Source organism: Carettochelys insculpta, chromosome 29, assembly GCF_033958435.1.
Source record: "Carettochelys insculpta isolate YL-2023 chromosome 29, ASM3395843v1, whole genome shotgun sequence".
Taxonomy (NCBI): domain Eukaryota; kingdom Metazoa; phylum Chordata; order Testudines; family Carettochelyidae; genus Carettochelys; species Carettochelys insculpta.
This window is the reverse complement of record NC_134165.1, coordinates 14315662-14340321: the sequence shown is the minus strand read 5'-3', so window position 1 is coordinate 14340321 and position 24660 is coordinate 14315662. Positions and strand designations below refer to the sequence as shown.

The 24660-nt window shown below is 66.1% G+C and overlaps 1 protein-coding gene across 2 annotated transcripts; it reads right to left on the bottom strand.

Moving 5' to 3' along the window:
- Positions 1–3312: 3312 nt before the first annotated feature.
- Positions 3313–22087, bottom strand: MYO1A (myosin IA). 2 transcript variants are annotated; one of them, XM_074979567.1, is made up of 28 exons: positions 21962–22087; positions 21390–21505; positions 20869–20963; positions 20377–20481; positions 20086–20132; positions 18782–18845; positions 17989–18087; positions 17257–17360; positions 14633–14780; positions 14336–14454; positions 13843–13929; positions 13071–13136; positions 12727–12831; positions 11792–11854; positions 11319–11519; positions 10759–10985; positions 10144–10344; positions 9578–9671; positions 8914–9063; positions 8286–8354; positions 7757–7843; positions 7200–7274; positions 6373–6507; positions 5747–5853; positions 5523–5655; positions 4862–5014; positions 4132–4259; positions 3313–3701 (listed from the first exon to the last, which is right to left on the bottom strand). In XM_074979567.1, the coding sequence occupies exons 1-28, from the start codon at positions 22085–22087 to the stop codon at positions 3581–3583; spliced, it is 3225 nt and encodes a 1074-aa protein (XP_074835668.1). In that variant the 3' UTR covers positions 3313–3580. The 2 variants fall into 2 exon arrangements, with proteins under 2 accessions (XP_074835668.1, XP_074835669.1); XM_074979568.1 differs by lacking the exon at positions 7757–7843.
- Between the last annotated feature and the right edge of the window lie 2573 nt (positions 22088–24660).

The following is a 24660-nucleotide window of genomic DNA, read 5'->3' as shown; positions in this document are numbered from 1 at the left end:
CACCGAAGGGCTTTTCCCACGGGTGTGTCCGTCCCGGGGGCGGGGGCGAGGATTCCCACGGCTCCTTCCGACTGGCACGAAAGCGCGTTGGGCCCGTCAGCTGGGGCGGGATCGGGCCCCTGGGCTGCCTGCTCCGCTCGCTGACTCGAAGGACAACAGCCGCGCGCCCCTCCACTCTCCAGGGTACCCCCCCCCCCCGCATCCTGCTCCTCCCCAGCCTCAGCTGCCGCGCAGCCCAGGGCCGGGCCCCCCCATTAGCCGGATTGGGCGCTGGCGGTGGCCACGCCGCCCCCCGGCCCGGCCTCGCAGGCGGAAGGGGCTCGAAGCAGGGCACAGCTGGGGTCAGCGTGCGGGGAGCGGGGCGGCCCCAGCAGGCAGCTGCCCCCCCAGTGCCCGGCTCCCCGCTTGTTGGCCGTGGGGCGGTGGGCAGGTGTCTGTGCCAGGGCTCCAGCTGCCAGCCTGTAATTACAGCGCCTAATTACAGCACTGGCCATCTGCACAGGGCTCTGGCTCGGGGCCCCTCCGCAGGGGGCGATGGGGGGGGGGCACAGCTGGGCAGAGCCGCGGGCAGGACTCCGGGGCACTTGGAACCAGGGGCTGGTGGTGTCTCCTGGGGGTCCCCACGGGGCAGAGGCAGCCAGAGCCCCGCGTGCTGCAGCGCCCCCTGCTGGTCAGCGAGGGGGTGAGCGCTCCCCGGCTGTGACCCCCACGATGGCTGCAGGGACAGCCAGGCGGCCACCAGGGCCAGAGACACTGACCTTGCGGGGTGGGCGGAGACATTGAAAACCCCACACCCCACATGCCCCCTCCCGGGGGAGACAGTGCCCCCCGCTGCCCCCCTCCCCCACGTGGGGCATTCCCCCCACCCCCAGCAGCCCTGCCGAATGCCCAGGTGGTGCAGGAGTGGAACCAGGGGGGCTGGCAGCTGTCAGACCCGGCCTGGCAGCTGTGGATTCTCGTGCTTGGTGCCTGCCTGCCATGGCGAGGGAGGAACCGGGCACATGCCAGCTGAGAGGGGGAGCAGTGGGTCTGGGTCACTGGCTGCCAGGCTGGGGCAGTCGGGGGAGGGACACACAAGGTGCCCGGGGAGCCCAGGACTCCCATGTGCCGGGGGTTTGTCCTGGCAGGGCTGGTGCTGGCACAGGGGGCTGGAGCCGGAGCCGTTCTCTTAGTGGGAGAAGGGGGCAGGGGAAGAACAGCTGAGCCAGAGGCTGAGCAGGTGTGAAAGCTGGTGCCCCCCACGCCCACCCCACCCCACGGCCGAGCTGTCCTGTGGGGGCCTCGCATGGTGCCAGACATGCCAGCGGCTCAGCCATGCTGTGCTGGAGACAGACCCTCCCCTCCCACCCCAGCCCATCCACGTGCTGCTGCCTAATGCACTCTGACAGCTCGGCCCTGGCACTCGGGCCCCCTGCTGGGACCGCCTGGCTCAGGACCCGCACAGACCTCGGCATTGACCCTGAAACAGGCTCTCTCGGGCCTGGTTCTATGGCTGGGCGGAGGGTGGGGCAGGATGGGGGACCCCAGACCTCTGGCTTCTACTACCAGCCCTGCCCCTGCCCTGTGGCGAGCCCACGGACACTTCCTGCCTCGCTGTGTGCCTCAGTTTCCCCTCTCACTCCAGCCTTACGTCTCTCTTATCGGCTTTGAGAGCAGGGCCCTGGTCAGTGCCTGGCTAGAAACTGCCTCAACTGCTGGATCTGCCCAGTGGGGATAGGAGGCCTAAAAGGGGGCTTGGTTCTGCCTGGAAACTGCCCTGGCTACATCCCTCCCCCAGCTGCAGAGACACCCTGAGCTTAAGAGGGGGCCAGCTGGGTAAACCAAACCCCCCTCAGCCACCACGGGACTGTCACGCACCCGTTGGGGTCTCCTCTGTTGGTTGCATCTTCCGGGGGTGTCTGAAACCCCCTTCCCTGGTGCCCACACTTCCAAATCTCACAGCAAGGGGCAAAGTTCCCCTCCCCACCACAACGCGGCTCGATTAGCATCCCAGGGGAAACTGAGGCAGGGAGTGGTTGAGGTTTGATCCAAGGGAGGAGAGCTTGGTTCCCAAGTCTCCCCACTCGGAACCACGAGACACCCCCACCCTGCACCCCTTTCCTGGAGCCAGGAACAGAATCATAGAATCCCAGGGCTGGAAGGGACCGCAGGAGGTCACTGAGTTCAGCCCCCTGCTTCAAGCAGGATCAACCCCAACTAGGTCATCCCAGCCAGGGCCTTGTCCAGCTGGGACTTAAAAACCTCTGGGGATGGAGAATCCACCACCTCTGTAGGCAACACATTCCAGTGCTTCCCCAACCGCCTGGTGAAGTAGTTTTTCCTAATATCCAGCCTACACCTCTCCCTCTGCAACGTCAGACCATTGCTCCTTGTTCTGCCGTCTGTCACCACTGGGAACAGTCTCTCTCCTGCCTCTTTAGAGCCCCCCTTCAGGCAGTTAAAAGCTGCTATCAAATCGCCCCTCGGTCTTCTCTTCTGCAAACTGAATTACCCCAAATCCCTCAGCCTCTCCTCATAGGTCTTGTGCTCCTGCCCCTGAATCATTTTTTTGCCCTCCGCTGAACCTGTTCCAGCAAATCCACATCCTTTTTATCCTGGGGGGGGCGCAAAACTGGACACAATATTCCAGATGTGGCCTCACCAGTGCGGAACAACCACTTCTCTAGATCTGCTCGAAATGCTCCTCCTAATGCACCCCAAAATGCCCTTAGCCTTCTTGGCTACAAGGGCCCAGCCTCTCCTCCACCAGAACCCCTAGGTCCCTTTCCACCATACTGTTGCTTAGCCAGTCGGTCTGCAGCCCTGCCCTAGAACCCAGGAGTTTGGGCACCTTCCAGCCCGTTTAACCCACTAGACTCCTCCCTGCCCTGAGCTGAGCCCCTGGCCCGATGAGCTCCCAGCCCAAAGTGGGATGTCTGAGGACCACTGCAGTTGGATGCTGGGCTGGGCTGGCGCGGTCGGTGTGAACTGCTCCGGCCCCTGGCTTGGAAAGCCAGCATCCCGCGGGCAGAGACGCTCTCTGGGTACTGGAAGAAGCAGCAAATCAGATGCTCAACTGGGAGCTGATGGGGATCCGCCGGCGGCATCTCTACCCCGGTTGAGGCTGGTGCCGTCAGAGGGCCCGTCACCCTGGCAGCGGGTGGGCACCTGGCCCTGCCCAGAGCATCTTGCGTGACTGGGGTGAGTCCCGTGGGGAAACTATTTCTGGCTTCCCAGGGGGTCTGAGCAGTGCTGGCCAGGCCGGAGTGAGCAGGTTGGGGGCTGGGGCGACCGTCACACAGGGAGAGACGTCTGACTTGCTCTGAGCTTTAATGGTATTAGCACCGATTCCCCCCCGGCCCCCCGAGAACAGGGAACCAGCCTCATGCAAAGGCCTCTCCCGGCCAGCACAGAGAGACAAGGGCCCTGCCAGCTGGGCATCAGAGAGACTGGCAGGGAAGGAGAGACATCCGTGCACCATCCTGGGCCCCGGAGAGCTGTGTCCTGCAGGGCTCATGCGGGGCAGCTTCCCAGCCCCACCGGCAGCCTGGGGCTCGCTGGGACAGGCAGCTGGTGCTCTGGCTGGGCCTGGACTCGTGCCTCAGTGGACCAGCACCTCCATCCTGTGGCTGCCTTTCTTCTTGCAGATGGGCCCTGCCCCTTTCTTCTCCGTCTCCACGACCTGGATGGCCACGCTGCCCTTGTTGAACTGCGTGCAGAACCTGCAGGGCGCCCTGGAGCTCAGCTGGGATCATCCGCCAGCTGGATCCTCCTGTCTACCCACGCCGTGCCGGAGGCACGCCCAGCACGCCGCCGGGGGAAACGCTGGAGGCTGCAACAGCTGCAGCTCAGAGCCCTTTGCCTGCCCAGGGCTGAACACCAGCAGGGCGGCCGTGACCCTGCGGGATTTGAACCCACAGCCCCTTAGGGCACGCAGCACAAGATGCCAAGACACAGAGGCTAGAGGATCGGGCCCCTCCGCCAGCGGCAGTCAGAGGCTCATCTCCCCCTCCAGGCCAGCCACTGGAGGGCGACAGAGAGCACCACACAGTGGGGCAGGTGACGCTCACGCCCGTCGGGCCAATCAGAAGCTCTTCTGCCCCGCTCGGGCTCCTCCCACCACCCCCCGTGCCCGCCAATCCCAGCTCTTACTTGTCAGCCACGTGGAGGTCCAGCCCCTCGGCGGTGGTCTCCAGCAGCGTCTGGTGCAGCTTGGTGACCAGCTCGATCAGGTGGTCGCTGACCAGGAGGAAGTCCCCCTTTGTTCCCACCGCCGAGCTCTAAAGGGGGTGGGGGGGGGACAAACACAGGGATGGGCCCCCCCCACATCAGCTCTCTGGGTCTGGAGACCGGGGTCGCCCCCCACCTCTCCCCCCAGGCACTGGCTGCCGTGTGTGTGTGTGTCCACAGACGGTGCGCAACCATGCACACCTCGGTGCGCCTGACACAAAATTCATTCCACGCATGGGTGGGCTAAAATCAGCGAGACCGTGGAAGGTGGCGCCTGGGCAGGGTGCAGGAAGGACGGGGCTGGGGCAGGAACCGTGCAGTTCCCAGGGGCGTGGGAGGGCAGGGGGCAGAAAACAGACAGCTGTAAACTGGGATGATGCCCCCCGCTGCCTGCGGAGAGCCACAATGGCTTCTGAGAAGGTTCCCAGCCCTGCTCCCCCTTGCAGGCACCCTGAGGAATTGCGGGGAGAGGGGTCTGATTCCCAGACCCCCCTCGCCCCATGGGAAAGTCCCTTTCCAAGCTACCGTGGGGGCCGTGGCGCCATTCCTGCAGGGCTGGGGGCCACTTACCGGGCCCCGCATGCCCCGGCTGGTAGCGCCGGTGGGGATGACAGGTCCCAGGCAGGGGCGGGCGCAGGTCCGGGGGCCGTACCTCTCTGAGGTGCAGCACAAAGAAGCCGTCGGAGAAGCGGGTGACCGAGACGCTCTGGACGTTGCTGAGGCTGAGGACGGTTTTGGGCTGGGCGGCCTTGGGGTCGGCCAGGATGATGTGCTCCTTGGTGAGCAGGAAAAGCCGGGGAACCGTCTGCAAAGGAGCCCGTGGGAGGGGAAGGGTGGGTGGGGTGCCAGATTCGAAGGGGCTCAGGCCAGCAGCCCCCCAGTCTGCACCTTGCACAACCCAAGGAGACTCAGCCGGCATCAGCTGCACAGGGGGCTCTTCCTGCCTCCCTCCCTCCCCACACAGCCCAGTCCCAAACAAACCCCAGGCCATACTGGTCAGTGGGACTAAGCAGCGCAGCCTAGTGCATAGCGCCAGGACCTCTGGGCTCTGTTCCAGCTGTGGCTAGGTCATGGTCCTGCTCCATGCCTCAGTTTCCCACCTGAGGGCTGACCTGGTGTGGAGCACTGGCTTTTTCTTCATTCATGCTCCTGTCCCAAGAGAGGGCCGGGGACCAGCCGGGCCAGGGGGCACCAGGGTGATACTGGGGGTGGCAGAGAGCTGGGCCAGGGTGCCCCACTGCAGCCAGCAGCAGAGACCCGGGGGAGGCTGCTTTGCACCCCAGAGGCTCTGTGCCGGGGAGGGGCTGCCCCACCTTGCCGTTGGCCCGGTTGACTTTCCGCACGTTGTCGGCCAGCACTAGCTTGCCCCCGGCCGCGGTTTGGAGTGCTCGGTACTTGGGGTTCTTCTGCAGCCCCAGGTATTCGCCCTGGAAGGGCTGCGGGACGCTGGAAAAGACCAGGCGGGACCTGTGAGCTGCCCAGCTGTGGTTCCCCCCCCGGAACTCCAGCGGCACAGTCCGGCTCCCCCCGGGCTCACCTCTGGGCATACAGCGTCTTCTTGTCTTTGAAGAGCTCGCTGGCGCACAGCTTGTCCTGCAGAAGGGCCTTCCTCTCCGGCATCAGCCGCTCCCGGTACTTCTTACACTGCCAGGGGGCAGAGAGATGGGTCAGGGCCAGAGCCCAGATCCCGCCGGCACCACGGCCATGACATCTGTGGCACAGCTGGTGGGAAGCCCAGCAGCAGCCCTGGGCCACTCCCCGAGCCGGCGGCAAGGGGGGCATCCCCCAAGGCTGCAGCCATCTGTTGGCTGCCCGCCCACCCACCCGCCCTCCCCTCCGGCATCCCGCACAGGCTGCCCACCGCAGCTGGTGCCCATGAGGCCGAGGGAAAGGCAGACACACCCAGAGGAAGGCAGGGCGGCTGGCAGAACTCCACGTTTTGCCTGCCACACAAATGCAGCCACCTCTGGGGTGGGGGCAGCCGCGGATGTTGCGCCCCATGGCACGGCTGTGGGATGGTTAGGTGGGGAGGGCATGTGAAGGGGTGTCTGGGGAATCAAGGCGGGCAGGATGCAGCTCGGCCCCCAGCACAGGGTCAGACCCACGCCAGGCGGGGCCGGGGAATTGCCTCTCCGTGGGCCAGAGCCGTGAGCCGCCTCTCACCTTCCAGAGGTAGAATATTTTCTTCAGTTCCTCGTTGGTGTTGGCCAGGAACTTGTAGGGGGCAGCCGGCCAGCTGCGGTCCGTCACGACCATGGGCGGGAGGTTCTTCTGCAGCCTCAGGAAGAACTTCTGTACCTTTGGGCGAGGGAGAGCGAAAGCGGAGGGTGAAGGGGCAGGACCAGGGGCAGGAGTGGATGCGCTTTCCTGGGGTTTTGCCTGAACCGCGGGTGTGGTAGTTGTCGTAACGGCTGCGGCTGGAGGAGGATGTTGTCCCTGTGCCCGCTGCAGGCTCAATGGCCCCAGAGTGCAAGCACCTGGCCCAGCTGCTGGAAAACATTCTCGAGGCTCAAAATCCCGGTGCCACCGGAGAAAAGTGCACATGTTAAAAACCTGCCTGGCACAGGCCCCCGCCCCAGAGCCAGCCAGGCCCTGCCCTGGGGCGGGGGGGGGAGCTGACACCCCCTAGAGGGGACAGGTGCCACAAAGCCAGGGCTTCGCAATCAGGGCTCCAGGGGCCCAGGGGCCCCAGCAGGTTGCAGGGGGCTGCCGAGCAGGGCCATTGTTAGATACACTGGGGCCCAGGGCAGAAAGCGCCAGTCCCAGGGCGTGGGGCTGAACCCAGGGCCTGAGCAAGGGAGCTGTGGGGGGCCGGGGGTCAGGGAATGCATCCCCTGCCCTGGGTTCAATGCGCAGGACGCCAGTTCCCAGGGCCAGCAGGGTGGGGGCCTCTGGCACGTTGCGGGGGACTCAAAGGGAAAGGTGGAGAACTGCCCCCTGACCCCGTCAGCCCCACCCACCCCGGGCCAGGCCAGGGCGGCCGAACTCACCAGCCTCCGGTAGATGAAGTTGGCCAGCATGGCAGACGCACCGGAGCGGAAATATTTCCTGTATTCCTTCCGTGTCTGCGAATGGACAGGGCCCGTTAGCAGCCGGGCGGGCAAGGAAGGGGGCCTGCCTCTCTCCTCACCAGTCCTGCTCCCTTTCCAGACCCGGCCAGACTCCGGAGTGGGGCAGGGAGTAGAGAAGACAGCTGCCCCTCCAACCAGACGGAGGCCGCAGCGGAGAGCAGCGCTCCCTGTAAGCTGAGCGCTGGGGTGGCCACCCAGGAGAGATTCAGGCGCCACCAGCAGAGCGGCCCCGCCGGCGGCCTGCGGTTGTGTAGGTGGTGCGCACAGCGCATGCTTCAAAATAAATTTATTCTGCACATGAACGGAATACATCAGCGGGGGCCTGGGCGGAGCGACAGGACAGAGCCCGGAGAGCGCAGGGGAGGCAGTTTCAGGCTGAGGCTCACAGTGAAGCGGGCAGCACCCCAGCAGCAGGGGAAGCAGGCCGAGGCCGAGCGGGAGCCACAGCCCAGAGCACCCCCTGGCTCAGCTCTTACCCTGTACCCTTTCCAGTGGGCAGAAATGATCGCCGAGGCCCGACTGCGGCGCTGCTGGTGCTTCAGCTCCCGCAGGAGCATGCGCGACTGCGGAGAGGGACGGGCGAGGGATCAGCGGCCCCAGGAGGAGGAGGAAGGACAGGAGGACCCAGAGCAACAGACTGAGGCCCCAGAGCCCTGCCCCCGAAGGAGAGGCGCCGGCAGGCAAAGCCCTGGCCCTGTGGGCGGCAGTGTGCTGCAGGGCCGTGGTATCTCCCGTACTCACAACGGCCGGGGACAGTCCCGGGTTCCCTGCCTCTTACCGGGGCTCAGGGACCCTCAGCTCTCTGGGGCCCCGGCCCCCCCAGCCCAGGCCTGGCCAGCACCTCACCGACAGCACCACCGAGCGCCCACGTCCTGCTCACCTGCCCAGACAGATCCCCCTGGGCCAGACACCCCGCCCGGCCCTTCCCCACGGGTTCCCTCCCTCTCGCATCTGCCAGCTGGCGACCTGGGGGATGGGGAGCCCTGGCTGGTGCTGTCCCCTCACCTTCCATCCCCGGATGTAGGCTTGGATCAGGATCACCGACATCCTCGTCTGCTGGTACCGGTGCCTTTGCTGCAGAGAGAGAAGAGAGGGTGGGCAAGGGGCGCTGGTGGGTGGGAGCCGCACACCGTGGGCGGCCGCCCAGGAGACAGCTGGGGCCCCCCAGCTGGCTGGCAGAGCGCCCTCCGGCGGCAGATGGTGCTCATCACACATGGCTCAGCACACAGAAAAAAATTTATGCCGCACGTGCATGGAACAAACTACAGGAACCCCTGTGCGGGCGCTGGGCTGGCTCCAGCAGAGACGACAGCCAGGGCCGGCAGGGCCCTGCAGAGACTTCCCCCAGCCCCAGGTGCCGCCTGCACAGCAGGGCAGGATGGTCAGGCAGCTAAGGGTGTGATCCCGGACGCCTGGGTCCTGCTCTTGGCTCCCTTGCGGACCTGGGGGAGGGGTAGCTCTGTTGAGCCTCAGCTGCGTGGGGCGAGTGTCGTGGGGTAGGGCCCGGCTTGTGCCTCTGCACCGGGGCCTGGCCAGGTGACACAGCTGGGAAACCCCTCCGGCCCAGAGCAGGCGGGAGGCAGGGAGCAGAGGGGACCGAAGGAAGCAGGGCCAGGGGCGGGGGGGACGTTACCGCATGTCCCCGGAACCAGGCGGAGATGAGGATCTGGCTTTTGCGCATCAGCAGGTAGCGAGTGCGACACTTCCAGCCACGGTACAGTGCCTGGATCAGGGCAGCCAGCTCGGACACCCGCTGCCGGCGCCGCTCCTCCAGGTCGAAGAGCTGCGGGGGGGGTGAATGCCGGGGGGTCAGAGCCTGGGCGGGGAGCCGGCGCTGCCCCCCCAAGCCTCTGACCCCGTCGGGCACTGACAAGGCGCCTTTCTGCTGCCTCTTCCTCCGGTGTCTGGGCCCGGTCAGGGGCTGAGGGGCTGGAACGCCAGACCCCATCCCCCAGAGCTGCCCCGCGCCTGGAGGAGGGTGTAAAAGGGGGTGAGGCTGGGTCAGTAATGCCCCCCGGGGGCCGGAAGAAGGAAGTTGACCCTGAGCTCCCCCCACGGTGGGGAGGGCTGGGGGGGGTTGGGGAGGCCCCCCCTACCCGAGAAAGGGGCAGAGTGCGACCTTGCCAGCCAGAGGTGCAGCAGGTAGGGGGGAGTCCCGCTGGAGGGAGGCTGGGGGGCACAGCCCCTCCCTCCTAGCGCCCTGCAGCTGGGACAAAGTCCCCACTCCGGCTGTTCCTCAGCGGGGGTGTTCCCCTGCCCCCTGATCGGCCCACCCCCCCTGCCAGGCAGGGACTCACAGTGCGTGGCGTGCGGATGAAGATCTTGGTGCGCCCGTAGGCCAGCTCCGTCGGGGGCACAGGCAGGTTGCTCAGCAGGACCTGGACACCGTCCCTGCACCAGACACCAGGGTCAGGCGCCCGCCCCCTCCCCTCACAGCCCGCAGGCATTTCCCGGGGGGGCCACACCAGGCCTCTGCGAGCCGAGAGAGTGGATGGCCACCCAGAAAAGATTCGGGGGCCGCCCAGAGGATTAGCAGCGCTCCCACAGCTGGCAGCGTGTCTCTAGGGTGGTGCCCAGCCGCACATCCCTCGGGGCAGGGAACAAAATTTATCCCACACATGGGCAGGAAAGCTTAGAAGGAGCATTGGTGCCAGCCCCCCGCCCCCCCCCCCCGGAACTCACCCCCTTGGATACCTCCAGCCCCCCAAGGTTCCCCACGTGGGGCTGACCCCCCCACCCCGAGCTCCCTTTGCCAGCATCTCCCCCTCCAGGGGCACCACTAGCTGCGACAGCCAGTTCTCCTCCCGAGCTGCCCCCACCCAGCAGGAGGCACCCAGCCCCATAAGTCTCCTCGGTCCCCCACCTGGCACTGCCCTTCCAGTGGGGCCAGGTCTGCTTGCACAGCATCTTGTACCGCTCCAGGCACGGCTGGTAGGCCTGGCGGTAAGCGTAGCCGGCCCGCCGCACCCGCACGTTCTCCAGCAGCCCCAGGTACCGGACCTGCATCTGCACCAGCGCGTCCGTGAACACGCCGGCCTGCTTGCTGTCATTGGGCTTGATGCACCTGCGCCAGAGACGGGGTGGTGAGGTTGGAGGCAGCTCTACTGTGTTTCAAAGCCCCAGCACTGCTCGCAGCCTGGGGAGATTTTGCCTTGCTCCATTGTGTGTCACACCCGACCTCCCTCCACACACACACAGCTGGGAGACTGTTGCACCGCTGTTTTTCATAGCCCCTATACTGCTCATAGACCAAGGAGATTATCTGTTCACCCCACTCTGTGTCAAATCCCCTCCACTGCTAAGAGCCCAGGGAAATCTCCGGATGCTCTACTGTAAGTCAGACGCTCCACACAGCTGGGAGAGTGTCCCTCCCTTGCTCCACTGTGTGTCAAAGCCCCTATACTGCTCACAGCCAGGGAGATTCCCCCATAACACCTGGGCTTGGGAGCAGCAGGTACTGCGCTCTAGCCCTGGCTACCTGATGTAGTTGGGGTTCTTGGCGTAAAGGTTCTTCATGAGCGTAGCGACGGAGGCCTTGAACTGGAAGCCGGCAGTGGGGGGGCGCCGGAGGGAGGCTTTCTGGGGGTCCCCCTCGGGGAAGAGGGAGCGCAGCAGCTCATGCCGAGCTTTCCACATGGCCTGCGACAGGTCGCGGAACAGCAGGTCGTTGTTCTTCTCCACGAACCCGGACACATTGTAGGTCACCTGTGGGGGGCAGACCCAGGCCTCACTGAAGGGGGCTCCCTGATTCCCCAGGGCTGAGGGGAGGAGGGGACCCCAAGACAGAGAATCCTGGCTCCGAACCTGCCCCCGCCCTGATCTAACCTTTAGGCCCCACGCCCCTCCAAAGCTGGGGAGAGAACCCAGGAGTCTTGGCTCCCAGCCCTCGGCTCTGACCACTAGGCCCCACGCCCCTCCCAAAGCCAGGCGCTCCCGTCTCCACCCACTGGAGCCTACAAAGCACCCCCATATGCCGCCCCCAGCCTGCGCAGCACATGCTGGGAGCTCTGGGGCCCCAGCAGCCCTGCCAGCGCTCACCTTGCCCGCGTAGTGGTGGATGCGGAAGCAGGAGTCGGTCAGGCTGGGGTCTGAGATGCGCTTGTTGTTCTGCGTGGTTCTGCTCTCGTAGTGCTCGTGGGCGGCAAACATCTGGTTCAGCTTGGCCAGGAAGCTCAGGTCGCTCACCGTCCCCGGGCGCAGGCACTCCTCGTCCAGCATGGCCAGGATCCCGCCATTGCTCTGCACGGAGCCAGTGCGGTCACGGGTGGGGGGCCCAGAAAGTGCCCCTCACTCCCAACCCGCAGCCCCCGCCAGCCCGGCCCAGCTCCCCCAGCCCTGCCAGTGGCCCTCACTCCCCACCCGCAGCCCCTGCCAGCCCAGCCCGGCTCCCCCCAGCCCTGCCGGTGCCCCTCACTCCTGACCCGCAGCCCCTGCTCCTTGTTTCCAGTACACAAAAGGCCCATTGTTCCCCACCAGCCATCACCCCCAGCAGGACACAAACAGCCGCTCACCTGCTCAATCAGGCTGCAGATGATGCTGTTGTCAAAAAACTTCACCGGGGTCCACTGGATGCCCTGGGGAGGACAGCGGCCATCGGACCCGGACCAGCAAAGGCTGATCCCACTGCTGGGGCACCCATGGGCTGAACCCCCAGGTGCAAAGCCCAGCTCATTGGGGGTGGCTGGGGTGCAGGGGCAGGGGGCTGGGATGCGCATGCTGGGGTGGGGGGTTGGGGCGTGGGGGGTGCTAGCATTCATACATTGGGAGGTTGGGGCGTGGGGTCCAGGGCTGGGATCTGCATGCCAGAGGTGTGGGCGGCTGGGATCCACACACTGGGGGGCGGGGGGGAGATGAGCGGATGGGGTGTGTGGGGAGGGCTGGAATCTGCAGGCTGGGGGGGATGGGGAGATGGGGTGTGGGTGAGGGCTGGAATCCACAGGTGGCGGGGGTTAGAGTGTGTGGGGGGGGGCGGGATCCAATCCTGCCACGGTCCGGAGGAAGCCGCTGGGTTCGCCAGCCCAGCAGCACTTCTAGCCCCGGGCAGAGCCCCAGGGCCCCACGCCCCACGGATCGGGTGCCAGGGGGACTGGCGAGGGGCAGTGCATCCAACACCTAGGCAGGAGGGGTAATAGCCCCCAGCCGGGGTTTGCTGCTGTTCCCTGGACCCGGCCACGGGCCGGTTAGAAGCCCCCAGGTGGCCCTGTGCCAGAATCTGCCCAGCCACCAGCCACCCGACTGCACCAGGCCACGCGGTGCCCATGAGCCGCCCAGACACCCGCCATGGCCACTGCTGGGAACCCCCACCCTGGGGCTTGGGGCTCAGCTGGGCTGTGGGTCACAGGTCACCTGGCTGGGGCTGTTTATTCCCATCCCGCAGCCGGGGGGGGCTTGGAGATAAGTAACCCCCCCCAGACTGTGCCACGCTGCTGGCCAGGGGGGCGGTTACCTCCCGCACGTATTCCTCCTGCTCCTCCCGCAGCGTCATGAGGATGAAAACTTGCTGCAGCTTCTCGTTGCAGTAGTTGATGACGAACTGTTCGAAGCTGTTGTCCTGGGGGGAGGGAGACGGCTTGGCCTGGGTGCCCCTGGGACGAGGCTTTGGGGCCACGTTCCCTGCCCCCCACCCGGGGGAGGCGGCAGAGCTGGAGGCAGGAGGGGGGCCACGCCCAGCTGCCTACCCGCCCCGCCCCGTCCTGCCGTGCTCCTCCCTCCTGCCCCGCAGCCCCTGCGGTCTCTGCCCTGGGCTCCCCCATGGGACGGGCCCAGCCGCCTGCCGGCCCCAGCACTCACCTGGAAAATCTCGAAGCCGTAAATGTCCAGAACTCCCATCACCTTCCTTCTCTCATTCGAGTCAACCTGGGCACCGGGCGGGGAGGGGGGCTGTTACCTGGGGCTGCTGCCTCCCAAAGGCTCAGCCGGGGCAGGAATTGTGGGGAGGGGCTGTGGCGGGGAGGGTCCCCTGGCCCTGCCCCCCCACCTTCAGGGTGGACGTGACTCACTTGCAGGGGGAACAGGCGGGTTATGGGGCAACAGGGACCCGGCACAGAACAGGCACAGGGACCAGCAGCTGTTAGTACCATCTGTCTGGGCGAGAGGGGTCCCCGAGCCGGGCCCTGGCCCCCTTCCTCCCTCTCCAGCCGGCCCAGACTGCCCCACCCCCCAGCCCAGTTCCCATTCACACCAGCCCAGTTCCCATTCACACCAGCCCAGCCCCTCCTCCACCTGCGTCCTGGTTTCTGGGCGGGGGAAAGGGGTCACCTGGCTGCCTCGGTTACAAACAGCCCGGGGGAGGGGCATAGCCTGGGGTGTGAAGTCATCCCACCCGAACTCCCCTCACCACTGTGCACTGATGCTGGGCCTGGGGAAACTGAGGCACACGCCTCCGGTTACTACAGGACAGTAGGAAACATGAACCGGGGGGGCACAATCCTCACACCCCCCACTGCACCTGGATAGGACCGTGCAGGAGCTACAGCAAAGCCTGGGAAGGGGCCAGGGAGGTGGAAGGGGGGCCCGGGGGTGCTGAGCGCAGGGACTCTGGAGCCTGGCAGGATGCACCCACCTTGATGCTCTGGTTGATGCGGTTCACCAGCCAGTCGAAAAGGCGGCTGTAGATGTTTTTGGCCAGGGCGTCCCGCCCATAGGAGCCCTGGGGGCAGAGCAGAGGGGCTCAGGCCGATGGCTGTGCGGCCCTGGGGATTTCAGGGCCCAGCCAGGGAACCGCCGCCGCCCATCTGTCGGGCTCAGCAGCCAGCCCCGCTTGCTCCCCAGGCCCTGTGGGCACCAGGGCACGGGGACTGGCTCAGGACAGCACCAGGCTTGGGGCGGCCCTGGCTCCACGAGGGGGCGGATTGCTGGGGGGAGGGGGCATGGCTCAGCCCCACTGCTGACAGGGCACCTGGGATCCGGGGCGGCCGGCTGCAGGCAGCAGAGGGAGGCCGTGGCCAGGGCTGCAGAGCTGTGGGGCTGCCAGAGACGGGGCACGCGCTCCCCAGGGGCCCTGCTGGAGACCCCCCCCCCCGCGGGACGCAGCAGGGGGCATCCCCCACACTCACCTGGGCGCTGCTCAGAGTCATCACCACCTTTTCCTTCTTGGCCTCTACGGTGCGGGAGCACAGGGCCTGCTCCAGGACCACCTCCTCCAGGCCGATCAGTTGGCAGATCTCCCGCAGGGCTGTGGGGAGAGTGGGGTCAGCACCCAGGGGGCCTGCGGGGCACTGGGCAGGCTGTGGTGGTGTCAGGGCAGGGCCTCACGCGGCTGGGCCCTAAATGGGGTTGGGGCAGGGCTGGGCTGACGCCAATGGCTGGGTAATCTGGGGCCCCTTCCACCCCCCTGCCGGTCCCCGCCTGACCTCGAGGGTCCTGGATCTCGCAGGACTCCATCCCGCTGGCGTGGAACTGGCTGCTGAGTGGCACGTTGCCCAGCTTGAGCACGACGGCCGTCACCTCCAGCAGCGCCCGCACCTCGGCCGCCGAGAACCCGATCACCCGCATGGCGTCCTGCCAGGGAGACCGGCCTGTGTCAGGCCCCAGGCTGGGCCGCAGGGGGGTTAATCGGGGGCAGGTTCAGGGGTCTGAAGCTGGGGCGCAGACCTGGGGGGGGCAGGGGGTGTGAAGAAGTGGGAAAGGTCTGAAGGTTTTTTCTGACCATCTCCCGTGCCTCAGTTTCCCCTTGGGGTTACTCCAGTGGTGAGAGGGTGGGGAAAGGGTGGAGCGGCCCCAAGGGTGGCCAGACGGCCAAGCGCTGCCCAGGCACAGGGAAGGGCCACACGCTGCTGCCCGGCCCCCTTGGCCTGCCCCCCCGCCCCCAGGTGACCTGCCGGCTGGGGACAGACAACGCGTGGGCCGGGCAGAGGGTGAATGAGGCCGAGCTGCTGATGGGGTGTGGGGCGACTGGCTTTTAAAATGAGCCCCAGAGTGCTCTTGCAACCCCGGTCCTGGGCCTGCGCCAAGCCCCAGGCCGGGGAGGAAGCTGGCCAGGGGCCGGTGATGCAGACAAGGACAGGGCCTCGTGTGACAGGCTCCATCTGGGCCATGCTTCCAAATGGGGAGAACAATGCAATTCCCCGTCTGGGCCCGGGACAAAGGGGACCCTGAGGCTCCTCCGCTTTGTCTCCGGTTTTCAATCCAGCTCAGCGCTTCAGGAGCATTTCTGCTGGGAGCCACTTGACTGTAAAAGTGGTAGCTGCTTGGGGAAGATGAGCCCAGATAAAAGCACTCAGGTATCTAGCTGAAAAGGAAATGCCCTGATGCCCTTTGTATCAGGCGAGACATTAAAACTGTGAAGACAGTACAGGTTGAACCTTTCTAATCTGGAGCTCTCTTATCCGGCAAACTCTGCAATCCGGCATGCTGTTAGGTAGCCAGGCAACCATTTACCAGGGGTGAGGCCAAGTTTCCTGTGGGCCCCTAAAGTTTGTCTCCAGGCACCAGTCCTGGCGCTCAGTGCTCTGGGCTGTTATTTAGCTGTAATTTACCCCTAATTGTCTTCTCAGAGCTGAGTAAACAATGGAAGTGTGGGTGACGTGCTAGAAAATATTGACCCCCTCTCCTCCAGCAGATTCCCTTGCCCAGTACTGGTTATGCCCTGAGAGTGCCAGACAAGAGAGAATCCAGCACTAAGCGCTGCATGACTGGGGTGTGTCATTTAACTGCTCAAAGGATTCACTCTCTTCCGGGTGCGTCTGCACTTGTATACCTCTTTCGACAGAGGAATGCAAGTCTAGACAGCTACTTCAAAGTAGCTGGCACAATGGCATCTACACGCGCCATGCACTATTTCGACGTTGAAATCGACATTAGGCGGCGAGATGTCGAAATCACTATTCCCATCCGAAGATGAGAATAGCGCCCTACTTCGACGGTCAACGTCAAAGTAGGGCATGTGTAGATGATCTGCGTCCCGCTAAGGTGAAGTAGTGGGGTCCTCCATGGTGGCGATCAGCTGAGGGGTTGAGAGACGCTCTGGCCAGCCCCTGCGGGGCTCTATGGTCACTTTGTGAAGCAGCCCTTAACCCAGGGCTTCTGGCTGCTGCTGCTGCAGCTGGGGGTCCATGCTGCATGCACGGGGTCTGCAACCGGTTGTCGGCTCTGTGGATCTCGGCAAGTGTGTCTGGGAGAGGCCCTTTAAGGGAGCGGCTTGGGGCTTTGCTGGCCCCTTATTTAGACGGGGAGCACTTGTGTGTGTGGACGGTCCACACTTCCTTCCAGGGTGGCTCCTTTCGATGTTCCCCGTCGCTACTTCGACGCTGAACGTCGACGGCACCAGCCCTGGAGGACGTGTAGATGATACACACCGAAGCAGCCCATTTCGATGTCCTTACTTTGAAATCGGCTACTTCCACGTCGTGTGCTAGTGTAGACATGGTCGTTATGAATAAACCTTTCCATGTTCCATTCTGCAGCACGGGCCCAGCGCTCCTTTGGGCGAGATCTGAGCTACACGTTGACCTGGGGATGGGGCTGTGCTTTGGGCCCGGGAGACCCTGTGGGGAGGTGGTGCCAGCGGTCTCCCTAACCTCCCATCCAGGCAAGGAGGGGGACGGCGGGGGCCCAAGGGTGGACGGCGTGCTGGGGGGAATTGGGGTGTGACTCTGGCTGGCCAGCCTGGAGACAGCCGTGCTCGGTGGGACGGGTTTGGGGACCCCCGGTTGTTGGCTGAGTGGCCCCGTCTTGGCCCTCTCAGCTGTGCCAGGAGAACCCTCCACGATTACACCCGCCTGTGGCACTGTGCTGCTGGCTGTGGGCAGGCAGGGCCCAGGGGTGCCAGGCTCCCTGGGTCTCACCAGCAGGGTGACCAGGGGCTGCAGGCGGCCCAGGAGGTGCCAAAGCCCAGCTGGGTGCTGGCCCTGGCACCAGGAGCCCAGAGGAGAGCCCGACTCCGGGCAGGGGGCAGCGTATGGGGCCCGGAGTCCAGGGCAGGTCGGGGGCTCCCGTTTACCCGGCCAGACCAACCCCCCCCACCCCGAGGCTGGACCTGAATGGCTCGGAAGTTGGCCGCGTCATCCACCCCCGGCAGGCTGTGGTCGTCCCGGCTGAGGTAGCCGTAGCGCCTGCAGTCCCGCTCCAGCTTCAGGTCCTCTGTGGGGCGACAGGCTGAGGCTCAGCATGGCCCCCCCCACCCACGCCCCCACCCCGGCTGCAGCGCCCCAACCCCCGGTCTGTACTGCTGGCAGGGCGGGGCAAGTGCCCCCATGGCTCAGGGCACCAGGCCAGAGGAGCAAAGGGACCCTGGCCGGGCAGAGTGTGGGCCTGAGCCTCGGGCCCCAGAGTGCAGTGCCCCACCTGGCCTGGCTGATGGGGCCTATACCTCATTCCCCCAGCGCCAGCCCCACAGGGCCTGAACCCTGTCCCTCCCCCAGCCCCACAGGGCCCAACACCACCCCCCACAGCCCCGTTCCCCAGCCCCGCAGGGCCTCAACCCATCCCACACAGCCCCAGCCCCACAGGGCCCAACACCACCCCCCACAGCCCCGTACCCCAGCCCCACAGGACCTCACCCCCATCCCTCCCCTCCCCGGCTCGGCAGGGCTTCACCTCCATCCTCCCACCCCACAGGGCCTGAACCCCGTCCCTTTCACAGCCCTGTGCAGCATGTACCCCATCCACCCTCAAACCTGCTCCTCCGTCCTACGGGACCCAAATCCCTCCAACCCCACCCAATGGGGGGCCCACATCCCATCCCCCCTGCCGAGGGTCCCAGCCGTACTCAGGAGCTGGTCTGATCCTCCGTCCAGGAGCTGGTAGAAGATGTGGAAATTCCTCTCCCCTTTGATGTGCCTCACCACACGGGACTTCTCCAGCAGGTCTGCAGGGAGGCAGGGAGTGGGGTTAGGGGCACTTGCTTCCCTTGCCGGAGCTGGGGGCCAGTGCTGGGGAGGCTGCTGGGAGGGACGGGGCGCTCAGGGACCCTGCAAGCAGGAACAGTTATGCCATGAGGGCTCTTGTGGCTGGGGAGAATCGGGGGCCTGGGAGGGGCCGAGGGGGGCTGCTGGGCCTGGGCACAGCACAGCCCCAGGTGGTGCTGGTGGGGGCGGGAAGCTGGTGGGGGGCGGGGGGGGCATCAAGGGCTGCATGGTCCCATTATGTGGCACTGGGAGCGGAACTCCGCAGGAAGCCGCAGCACCCTGGCCTGTGTTGCTGGGGGGCACGGGGCCCACACACTGCCCAGGGGGAGAGCCCTCCTGTGGCCAGCCAGCACCAGGCCTGAGCCCGGCCGTGCCCTACGTCCATGGGGAGGGGGCTAGGAGCAGCATTCTCTGTCAGCATCTCCCAGACGGCAGAGGTGGTGCACATCCACACAGGCCTCGGTGCACGTAGCAAAACTTATTCCACACGCGGGAAGCATTCGGGGGAGCCCTGGCTGGCAGCTATGTGAGTCTGGCTGCCCGCAGGCCACAGAAAGCGGGGCTGGGACCAAGGGCTGCGTCCCTGCGTCCGGCTGCCTGCGGCCATGGAGGGGAGGGATTGAGGCGCTGGGGAGGGGGGCGAGAGGCACTTACAGTTACTGATGACACCTCCCAGGGGTTCACCCTTGAAGTCAAACTCCACATCCATGTACTTGCCCTGGGGGAGGCAGAGATGAGTCGGGAACAGAGTGGGTGTGATGGGGTTTGGGGTCCCCCAAGCTCTGCACCCCGTCCGGAGGCAGGAGTGACTCTCACTCAGCAGGAGAACAGCGGGTTTATTAGCCGACAGGACACAGTATTGTACAGAGGAGTCAGAACAGCCGGCAGAGACAGCCAGTCCCATCCACGTTGGGGAGAGGAGGCCCCGAGGGGCTCCCAGAGCCGGAGTCTTGCCCCCTCCTTGGTCTCACTCTCTCTCAGCCCAGACTCACTGCTTCCCAACTCCCAGTTCCAATTCAAACCCCTCAGGCTCCACCTCCCCCTTTGTCTGCAGTACAAAGGTGTTACCTGGTCGTCAGGGTTACCCTCAGCAAGAGCCCCACAGCCTCTGTGAACCACACACACACACACAGGTATCCCCCACTCCATCACAGCGGGTTCAGGGGATGGGGAGGTCACTGTGGGCGATGGAAGTCAAGAAGGTGGGGGGCAGATGCTGGGGGAACAGGAGTTGAGGGGGAGGGGCACTGGGGGAACAGGAGTCGCAGGGGAGGGGGTGTCAGGGTGACGGGAGTCGCAGGGGGGTGTCAGTGGGGAGGGGGTGTCGGGGTGGTGGAAGTCGCAGGGGAGGGGGTGTCAGGGTGATGGAAGTCGCAGGGGAGGATGTTTCGGGGGAGGGGATGTTGGGGTGACGGGAGTCGCGGGGAGGGATATCGGGGGGAGGAGGTGTTGGGGTGATGGTAGTTGCAGTGGAGGGGTGTCGGGGTGAGGGGGTGTCAGGATGATGGGAGTCGTAGGGGAGGGGGTGTGAGGGGAAGGGGTGTCGGGGTGATGGGAGTCGCAGTGGAGGGGGTGTCAGGCAGGGGGTGTCAGGGTGAGAGGAGTCGCAGGGGAGGGGTGTTGGGGGGAGGGGGTGTCAGGGTGATGGGAGTCGCAGGGGAGGGGGTGTCAGGGGGAGGGGGTGTCGGGGTGACGGGAGTCGCAGGGGAGGGATGTTGGGGGAGGGGGTGTCGGGGTGACGGGAGTCGCAGGGGAGGAGGTGTCGGGGTGACGGGAGTCACAGGGGAGGGGCGTCGGGGGAGGGGGCGTTGGGGTGACGGGAGTTGCACGGGGGGTGTCAGGGTGACGGGAGTCGCACGGGGGGTGTCGGGGTGACGGGAGTCGCACGGGGGGTGTCGGGGTGACGGGAGTCCCAGGAGCAGAGCACGGGGGGCCGGGCTGGAGGCAGAAGCACTCACGAATCGGGAGGAGTTGTCGTTGCGGATGGTCTTGGCGTTGCCGAAGGCTGCAAGGACAGCAGGAAGCGGGGGGTCATTATTTGTACCTTTTGAGGGCTCCACGCACGGCAGTGCCGCCCCTGGGGAGGGGTCTGGGGCTGTGCATGGGGACAGCCAGAGGAACGCGGCCTGTGGGGGAGCAGCAGCTGGACGCCCTATTGCCTGGGTTTCTGCAGCCCCCCCAGGCCGGGCCGTAGGCACTGGTGGAAGAACGGGGGGTGGGGGGGGCTCTGCTCCGGCCAGGGGACCCACCTTCCAGCACCGGGTTGGACTGCAGCAGCTGCTCCTTCACCTGGTTCACCTGCTCGCCCTTGCCACACACAGCTGCCACGTACGACATCACCTGCTTGCTGGCCTCTGCGGGGACAAGAAACAGGGGCCACTGGGGCCCCGTTGGCCCCTGGCTGCTGGGGGGTGATTGCAACAGGGCCTCCCCAGGACCTCCCCCTGCAGCACCCCTGGCTGCCCCAGCCCGGGCCCTGCGCCCTGTGGGAAGGACTCAGCTGAGGACCCCTCCAGGGCCCACCCCTGCCGCAGCGCTCTTGTTCTCGGCACGCGAGGAATAAACTTTCTTATGCGCACCAAGGCCTGAGCAGCTGCGCACCACCCGGACCCCAACGCTGCCGGCTGCGGGTGCTCGGCTCATCAGCTGGGTGGCCCCCAATTCCCTCCTGGACCGTCGCCCCAGCCCCGAGCTTACAGGAACGGCCCTGCCAGACCCGCTGCCCTGTGTCCCCTCCTCACCTGTCTTGCCCGCGCCACTCTCGCCGGTGATCAGGATGCACTGGTCCCTGTCGCGGTCCCGCAGGGAGCGATAGGCATCGTCCGCGATTGCGTAGCTACAAGGGGAGGCAGCCCGGGGTCGGGGGGGGGGGCGGTTAGAAAAGGGCAGATTCCCCCCGCCCCCACTCCCCAGCCCAGCTACAGGCCTGAACTCGGGGTCTCAAATGAATTCCAGGGCAGGGGCTGCGGGTCAGGAGTGAGGGGCACCAGCAGGGTTAGGGTGAGGGCCCCACTCCCGGCCCCACTGAGCCAGCCAGCCTCCCACCCTGGGGGCAGATCAGAGCTGGCAGACAGACCCTAGAGGGGACAGGCCCCTGCCCCATTCCCTGCCCCACTGCACTAGCCAGGCCCTGCCCCGGGCCGGGTGGGAGCTGGCGCCCCCTAGAGGGGACAGGCCCCTGCCCCATTCCCTGACCCCCCAGCACTTCCCCCTCCGGGCTGGCTCAGCGACGGCCCCACCAGCCTGCGCCCGGCCCACTCACATGTGCGGCTTGAGGGCGTAGAAGCTGCAGTTCCGGTACTCCTCCACCGCCTGCGGCGAGTAGATGGGCAGGGGCTGGTAGGGGTTCACGGAGATCACCACGTTCCCAATGTAGGTCTAGGAGGGGCGGCGAGGCCGTGAGGGGGGGATGGGGCAGGGCCAGGCCACGAGGGGCTGGGTGCCAACTCCTGCCAGACCCAGGTACAGGGACCCCCCCCTCCGCCTGACGGGCCCCTGGCCAGGCCCGCGCCGGTTCCTCCCTGAAGGGGCCACAGGAGCTCCAGCCCCACTGCGCCCCCTCGTCCCACTTCCCCCCGCCCCACTGCGCCCCCAGCCCCACTGCCCCTCGCCTCACTGCCCCCCCGTCCCACTGCCCCCTCGTCCCACTTCCCCCCGCCCCACTGCGCCCCCAGCCCCACTGCCCCCCGCCTCACTGCCCCCCCGTCCCACTGCCCCCTCGTCCCACTGCCCCCCGCCTCACTGCCCCCCAGCCCCACTGTCCCCCCTGCCCCTCCACTGCGCCCCCTCGTCCCACTTCCCCCCCGCCCCACCGCGCCCCCCTGCTTCACCTACATAGATCTCCTTGTGCTTGAACCGCTCCTTGAGGTTCTCCAGCAGCGATTCCTCCGACAGGGGGTCCACCAGCACCAGATCCCCGACCCCGACGGTGTCCAGCAGCGGGGACTGCTTGGCTTCCATGGCCCCAGGGGGGGTGAGAGCTGGAGGGAGAGAGCAGAGCCGTGAGTGGAGGGGTCCCTGCTGCGGGCGGACCCCCCAGGGAGCAGGAACGCCCCTCCGGACAGGAGCCGTCCCCAGCCCCCGTGCGAGCCTCTGGTGCCATCAGAATCCATCCAGGAGAGCCCAGCTCGCTGGCGAGTGGTTGGGGGCTGGGGGCCAGGACTCCTGGGTTCTCTCACTGAGGGGAAGAGGGGGCCTGGGTGCCAGGCTCTGGGCTTGTCTGTGCTGCCGGGCTCAGCTCCCCTGCGCCAGGAGCCTGGCTGCCCCGCCCGGCTGCAGGGAGCTGGACGATGGGGTCTGGCAGGCGAGGACCCGTCCTGACACTCGTGTCCTGCTGAGCTGTCTGCAGGGGACCGCAGTTTGCATGTCCCAGTGGTACCAGAACATCCGACCCCAGCCCGGCCAGATGGCGAGGGGAGGGCAGAGGTGCTGGGCAGCAGGACCCAGGCATGTGGGAGGTCAGGACAGCAGGGCTCCGTGTCCTTCCCCCACCCTGGTACCCCACTGTCCCCAGCTGTTGACTGCAGTAGCCAGCCGTGGAGCTCATTTGCTCTCCGGGCACAAGTGAACCACTGAGGGTTTCAGTTTCCCATCCGTGTGCAGAATGAATTTTATTCTGTGCAGCAAAGCGTGTGCAGACGCGCACCACCCTGGAAGCAGAGGCTGCCGGCTGGGGGACGCTCTGCTAACCAGCCGGGCGGCACCTCCGTCTCTTCTAGGTGGCCGCCCCGGGGCTCAGCTGTTACCCCACTGCCCGGCCCCGAGGGAAGACCTGCAGCAGGAGGCGGCGGATGGGTGCGGGGAGGGGGACTAAGGGCTGGAAGAAAGCGAGGGGAGATCCCACCAGAGCAGGTGGGCAGGGCTCCAGCGGGGTTAAGGGCATCCGGGACAGGAGTGATTCAGGGCAGGAAGCCAGCTGGCACTGGGCAGGATGCAACCTGGAGAGAAGAGGAACCAGCTGCCGGTCGCTGGCTCTTCCCTTCCAGCTTCCCCACCAAGCGAAGGCTGGGGGGCGTGGGGGCTCCTACAGCCAGACAGGCCCTGTTCTCCCGGCCTTTCCAGTGCCCCCCAGCCTGCTCCGGCCCTGACCCTGCAGCCTGTCCCCCGCCCTATCTGCTCCCTCCCCAGCACCCGCAAGATACCCGGCCCCAGGCCACTGGCCGCCCAGCCCAGCCCAGAACAGCCCAGGCCCCAAAGAGGCAACTGACCAGACCCTGAGTTCTGCCCGTGCCCCCTAGAGCCTCCCATGTGCCCAGTAGAAGTTAGGGGTCCACAACACAGCCCCAGGTTAGCAGACGGCTCCTGGCCCAGCTCTGTGTTTGCAGCCTCTGCCCCGTCCCCTATTTTAATCCCGCTTCGCCTTTTATAGGGAGGTTCGAACAACCCAACCTTCACCTTCGATTTACAGCCTCCCCCGGACTCTGCCCCCAGCCATAAACTGCAGCAGCTGTTATCAGGCCTGCTGGAGAAAGTTCATTGGGGCTCCCAGCCACCCCCAGCCACGGAGATGCAGGGGCAGAGCTGGGGCCTGTGTTGGGGGGGGGGGCCACAAGTGGGGCTCAGCTGCCACATCCTTCTTCCCATTGCCTGGACTCAGGCTCAGCCCAGGGCGTTCAGTCCCTTGCCAGAGTGGGACCCTCTCCTGTCTCGCCAGGGCAGAGCAGGCCCCATGAGCGTCGGGGATGTGCCATTCAGGCCCACGGCTCCAGGACCAGAACTGGACCAGCCCAGACGCAGACAAGGCCTCCTGCTGGCCCAGCTGCAGGCCCCCCACCCCCTGCCCCCACTGGCAAGGCCCCCTGCTCCCCACCCCCACTGGCCCAGTGCCAGGGCCCCCCATACCTGTTGACCTGGCTGCCAGCCCCCCTCAATACCCACTGGCCCAGATGCCAGCCCCCGCAACCCCTAGCCTGGCTGCCGCTGCCCCCTGCATCCCATGGAAACCCATGAAGGAAAAGAAGCTTCCTGGACTGCCTTGGGAGCAGGGGCCAGCCAGGACATGGGGGTTTTCCTCCAGCTGGGAGGAGGGCGGTGGCTGGTAGGGATGAGAAGATGCCCTCCCACTGGGGGCCAGCAGCAGTGCCGGTGGGCAAAGCTGGCCCTGGACTCACCTCCACAGGGACACGGCCCTGCTAGCACCTCGGTGCGACGGGTGGGGTCTGCGGCAGAAAGGAGGTGGCCGTGCCAGCCTGTCCCGGCTCAGCTGGAGCTGTCCATGATGGGCCAAGCCCCGAGGCAGGGCCACCCTGCCTCCTCCTTCGCCCCACCCACTGCCTGCCCAGGCTGCCAGGCAGGCCTGCCCCCGCCACAGCGCCACTCTCCGCTTCTTTATCAGGATCATTACGGTAGCACCTTGCCTTGCCCGGGGCACAATGCACAGCTGTGTTGGGGCTGTAAGAGGGCCCCAGGCACTGTGCCCCGTCAGCAGGCAGGAGCGACTCTCATTCAGCAGGAAACCAGCGGGTTTTTTCGCTGACAGGGCACAGCCTGGCATAGAGGTGTCAGTGCAGCCGGCAGGGACAGCCAGGCCAGTC